This window comes from Rhinolophus sinicus, chromosome 3 (genome assembly GCF_057876585.1).
Source record: "Rhinolophus sinicus isolate RSI-liver-muscle chromosome 3, RSI-T2T, whole genome shotgun sequence".
In the NCBI taxonomy this organism is placed as follows: domain Eukaryota; kingdom Metazoa; phylum Chordata; class Mammalia; order Chiroptera; family Rhinolophidae; genus Rhinolophus; species Rhinolophus sinicus.
The window spans coordinates 148,332,770-148,338,722 of NC_142503.1; the positions used below are offsets into that span (position 1 = coordinate 148,332,770).

General features: G+C 40.3%; 1 protein-coding gene across 1 annotated transcript; it reads left to right on the plus strand.

Annotated features, from left to right (window-relative positions):
- The first annotated feature begins 860 nt into the window (after positions 1-860).
- LOC109455481 (histone H2A-Bbd type 1-like) lies at positions 861-1,217 on the plus strand. The gene has a single exon (XM_019747065.2). It carries the CDS (start codon positions 861-863, stop codon positions 1,215-1,217), a length of 357 nt encoding a protein of 118 aa, XP_019602624.2.
- Positions 1,218-5,953: the final 4,736 nt, after the last annotated feature.

The following is a 5,953-nucleotide window of genomic DNA, read 5'->3' on the forward strand; positions in this document are numbered from 1 at the left end:
AAAATGCCCACCAATAGACAATTGGATAAACAAGTGGTACATACATACAGTAGAGTATTACTGAGCCTCAAAAAAAAAAAAGTAAAATCTTACCATTTGTAACAATATGGATGGACCTGGAAGATATTATGCTCACTGAATTAAGTCAGACTGAGAAAGACAAATACCATATGATTTCACTTATATGTGGTTTTAAAGAACAGAATAAAGGAGGAAACAAAACAGAAATAGACTCATAGATACAGAGAAAAAAAACTGATGGTTGCCAGAGGGGAGGGAGCTTGCATGATTCGGGAGAAGATGAAGGGATTAGAAAGCACAAATTAGTAGTCACAATATATACAGTCACGAGATATGAAGTACAGCATAGGGAATATTGTCAATGGTATTATAATAGTTATATATGATGTCAGATGGGTAGAAGACTGTGGTTATCACTCTGTGAGGGGTGTAAATGTCTAATCATTATGTTGTTTTATACACCTGAAACTAATTTTTTAAAAAAAGAGGGAAGAATATGAGTGATACACTTTTTTTTAAGTTAAAAATTTTAATAATAAAAGGGATATTTAAATGTGCAAATGGAAGCAAATATGGTTTTATTACAATATGATAGAGGAAACAAATAGGTTAGCAGGGAGATCAGGTTCACATCACAGACATGTCTAGGCCAGTTCTGATCAGGGCCGAGTGGTCACCAATGACATCACAAAGTCTGAGCTGTCACAAAGGCATCTCCTTGACCAATGAGAGGCTGGACCACAGGGATACAGTGAGCAGGGATAAGCACTGGTATCTTGAGAGGCCCAGCCGAGCCGGACAATCCAGCTGGGCCGATCTGGGCAACACCCAAAAACACAATGTCTGGGAAAAGAAGACGCCAACACTCTCATAGGCCTAAGAAGCACTCCCTCTCCCGCTCCACAAGAGCCGAGCTGCAGTTCCCGGTTAGCCGCGTGGACCGCCTCCTGCGAGAAGATAGAGAAGATCGCTATTTCCAGCGCCTGAGCTGGAGCACACCTGTTTTCCTCGCTGGCGTTATGGAGTACCTGACGGCCAACATCCTGGACCTGGCGGGCAAGGAGGCCTACAACCACCGAAAGACGCTCATCACCCCAGAACATGTGCAGACGGTAATGGACAGCAACCACCTCAGCCACATCTTTGAGGATGACACCAACCCTCAGATTGATGGGATGCCCCCATTCAGGAAGTAGTGGTGACTCCTGAGTCCCAGAGCCTGGTGAGACCTCATCAACAGCTTCATCTAGTCCCCCAAATTACCCATAGGTGAGGGAGGCCTGCCACTGTCAGCACTTGCTATTAAAGTGTTTAAACTCAAAAAAAAAAAAAAAAAAAAAATTGTCATTATGTCGTCCTGATTTAGCGAGTAAACGATAAGAGAAGTGCGGGTCTTCAAAATTTGGAAACTAGTTTCTGGTTACTTTAGAAAAGGAATCAGCCTCTCGTGCCACTTTCTCACCTTGTAATAGAAATATATAAAATTCATAATTATTTTACAATAGTTTTATTGGAATGGAATGGCCACATATAACCTAAAAAAGCCTTTCACTTTTACTGTATAACAAGTGAAATATAACTTTCATTCATAAAGTCTGTTGCTAAACACAAAGGACTTTACATAATCTCGTTTAATTCTATTGACAACACAGAACAGCATCATGATATTCGTTTTCAAAATGAGGATACTGAGTTTCAGAGAAATTGATATTTTTCTATGAATTGTATTTATTATAAATTTAAGTCACAAAAATTATACATAGTAGAGCTAGAACTCAAACCCAACAATTCTGGATCTCACAATTGCAGTCAGCTTGGCACCGTTAATACCCCACCTTAAATCGTCCTCAACCATGGAGAGAAAGCCATATGTATCCTATTCACCTGTCCAGCCTAGACTTGCTCTTGGTCTTGCTAACCCTGGTTGCAGAGCCTACACTGCCCTGTTAATCTGTGCCATGACATATCAGTTCTTGGCTTCTGAGACCTTGTTTTTCATCCTTCCCAGGAGACATCAAACCTAGTCCCTCCCCTATCAATTCTGGCTTTGGCTTCCCTGCTACACTTGGCCAAGAATCCAGCATCTTTCCACTTTTACATTTTATATAATCTATTCATGCACATATATGCATAGTGGGCTCTTACAAAAAAATTACTCCTCTGTCATACATTTTTAATCCTTCAACATATTTTCCAATGAAAATAATTCCCATTTTAAATCCCAACCAAAACTAATGAAAGGGTTTTTTGTGTATATTTTCCCCACCTAAATAGGTTGAGATTTGCTTTGCTTTCTGCTAGGTCACACACAAACAAGTTTGGACAATTAAGTTCATGAACTCATCCTAGAAATAGTGCTACATACCTCATTGTTGAATATCACTACAGTCACCTTCAAAGTGCTCCCCTTGGGAAGCTATGCACCAATGCCAGCACCTAGTCCACCCTTCAAAGCAATTTTGGAACTGTTTTTCTGGGATGGCCATCAGAGCTGCTGTCGTATTACCCTTGATGTCCTGAATGTCATCAGAATGTCTTCCTTTCAATATTTCCTTTATTTTCAGGTAAAGAAAGAAGTCATGGGGGTTGGGGCAGATCAGGTGAGTTGGGAGGGTTTTCCAACACACTTATTTGTTTAATGGCTAAAAAATCCCTCACAGACAGTGCCCTGTGAGCTGGTACATTGTCCTGATGCAAGAGCCATGAATTGTCGGCGAAATTTTATAGACAAGTCTGCAGCTCAACAACAGGTGTCAACAGAAGTCAACAACTGTAAACACTCCCTAGAGTCAAAAACTATGCCACAACTCATAGGGGATGTCAATACACTAACTAATCTAATTCTTCTCTGGATATATCCCAGGCAGCACAGAGGTCATAACATGTGCTGGCATTTATGTGGTAAACTGGGAAAAGTACAGGACAATGTGGCAATTTGTTTTTTTGCCAAACAAGTAATAGTAGTCCTATCCCTACCCCTAATCTAGGAATTTAATAAGAAAAGCATTTTCCAATGGTCATAATGTTTTGTAAGTCTGTTGGAAAAATTCAGACTGAGATGATCTGTCAGAAATGAACCTAAAACTTTCCCAATTTGTGAAGTATTATGAGGGCCAGCACATTTTATTATGTTACAGAACTTATTTTTATTCAAACAAATACTTCTAAGGGCAAATATCATGCCTGGACATCTGTTGCTTCCTCCCTAAGTTCTAGCACAACGCCAGGTACTTAGATCATGGCACAGTGAAAGATGCTTGGCCTGGAAGTCAGACAACACGCTTCCCGCTCCAAGCCCCGCCTTTACCCTAGACACTGTCTTTTCACTTCTCCTGACCTCTGCTTGCTCATCTGTGGCATGAGGGGAATAGCCTAGATGCCCTCTTTTAACTCTAACTTGTGTTTTCCTGACTTCCTTCAACCCATGCACACTGACAGTAACAGGCTTATGCAAATAACGTTCCCACCCTCATCTTAGGGCTCCAGGGTTGGTAGAGTTTCTTTGTGCAAACTTGCTAGGAGGGTTTTCAATTGGTCAAAGACACCTTACAAAAATAAAATAACAGAAAACAGTGTAAAAAAATAGTATCTGTGTTGCAGCCAGTGGTTTAAGCCAAGCTTGGGGATTTACTCATTGCCACAAAGAAGGAAAACAAATGGAGGCGAAACGAATTGAAAAGAAAAATAGAACTGTTATTACCATGGGCCAGTGGCTTCCTTTATCAAATCCTGACAAGCCTCTTGACCCTAATTTTCCCAGACTCATAAATGTTTACTGTGATGAATTAGGTAGCCCTACCTGATAACTGAGAACCTGGGTTGGTTTTGTAAATGTCCACTCGTCAGTATTTATCACGTTTGAGCAAAAAGCTGATAGCAACAGAGCATTTGGTTTTCTGGACAATTTCTACTATTCTATTCTTCAACTCTAGGAAGAAAACACACACACACACACTCAGTTTGGCCTGACACAATAATCAAATGATATGCATAGCTGTACTCTTCTCATGGAATTCCCATGATGTTATTAATCCCAACTCTCAATTGTCTTTATAAACTATCAAGCATATGTTAATCTATTAAGAAGCCAGACGGTTTTTTATTTATCCAGCTATGAGGGCCTACCAACACCTATAAAGTCTGCTCTTCCTCTAATATTCCTGCTTCTTTCAATGTCACTGCTATCGTCTCAGTTACCAGTGCTTAAAGCCTTAGCATTTTAACTGAATTTTCCCTTCTCCAGCTTCCAAATCTAGTTATTTGATCCAACCTCTTAGTGGCAACCTCCAATATTTTTGCAAGTCACTCTGCCGTCCCCACTTCTGCTGTCACTCCCCTACTTATCCCACAATATTATACATCTTGCCTAAATCATTAAATAGACTCCTATTTTTCTCTTCCTACCTTGTCTCTTCTTTCTCCAGTCCATCTTAAATACAGACACTTTGGGAACAGTCTTCCCAAAGTACATGTCACAGCTCTAATCAAAACTTACAACTCTTTTTCACCTACAGAATAAAGTCCCAATCCACTTAGCCTAGGATTAAAGGCCCGTTGGTCTATATTTCTGAAATATGCTGTCCATAAAATACCAGTTTGGGTTTAATTAGCTTTGGTTTAAGTTTTGGGTTAATTGGTTTTGAGTTAATATTATGTGTCAATTTGGCTGGGTCATGGTACCCAGATATTTAGTCAAACATCATTCTAGATATTTCTGTGAAGGTTTTTTTTAAGATGATATTAACATTTAAATTAGTAGACTTTGTAAAGCAGATTATCCTCTATAATGTGGGTAGGTCTCATCCAATCAGGTGAAGACTTTAATAAAAAAAGTCAGACCTGTCCTGAGGAAGAAGGAATTCTCCAAGTAGACTGTCTTTGGACTCAAACTGCAGCAGGGGCTCTTCCCCTGCCAGCCTGCCCTGTAGATTTTGGACTTGCCAGCCTCCACAATTGTGGGAGCCAATGCCTTAAAATATCTCCCTCTGGCACTCTGCCTCCTGCCCCACCACCACCACTGCCTATTGGTTCTTTTTGTCTAAATAACCATAATTAATACTATATTCATTTAATGCCATAAAAAAGCATCAGTGCACAAATACATTCAGGAAATGCTAGTTTAAACAAGATAGAACGCATTTCTTTATAGCCTTATAAATCGAATAATGTTCTGATATGCACCCTGATGCACTAAGTCATTCTCGTTGTGTCCTCAAAATGTGTAGGAAGGGAAAAAGAGTCAATGATACGATGGTTATAGTTCCAACCAGTTAGGAAGACAACTGCTTGGTTATGAACGATGAGGCCACCACCTTTAGGCAGAGTTCAGATGTGAGAGATTTGACAATAAGTTAAATTATTCTGCACAATAAATGAATTGTAGACTAGGAGTTGTCTTTTGCTGTCTATGCAGGGGATTTGAGAACCTTTGAACCTGTGTATCTAAATGAACACAGCCAGGGGCAGACCTAGGATTAGAACAGGAGTCCTATGCCATGCTGGACTCAGGAGGTGAGGATGCAGACTAAACATGGGGAAGATGGCGAAGGAGCAGGTGAAAAGATACTGGCTGGAGATCCAATGAGAAATTAGCAAGGCAGAGTCCCCAAAGAGGGGATTATCCACAATGAAAACTAGTTCACGGTAGAAAGAAAAGGGGATACACCATCTCTGAGACGAGAGAAGGAGCTCAGAGGTGGAAAGGAAAGTAGCATGACAAACATTTTGAGGAAGAGATGAGCAAAGTTGAAGAAGCATGTTAAATTGTTTCGTCTTTCAGCAAAGTAGCAGTTTTACAAAGAGGGAGAGGAGGCTTCAGATTCCAAGCCTTGATGTGACTCCTAGCTCTACGGTAGCACTAGCTGTTTGTACAACTGAGACAAGTTACTTTCCTCCATTGTACTTAGGTGGAATATGGCATGTAGTGAGAAAT

Bases quoted from the DNA above. Each gene is read 5' to 3' on its own strand.
- LOC109455481 (XM_019747065.2), top strand. From the start codon at position 861: ATGTCTGGGAAAAGAAGACGCCAACACTCTCATAGGCCTAAGAAGCAC.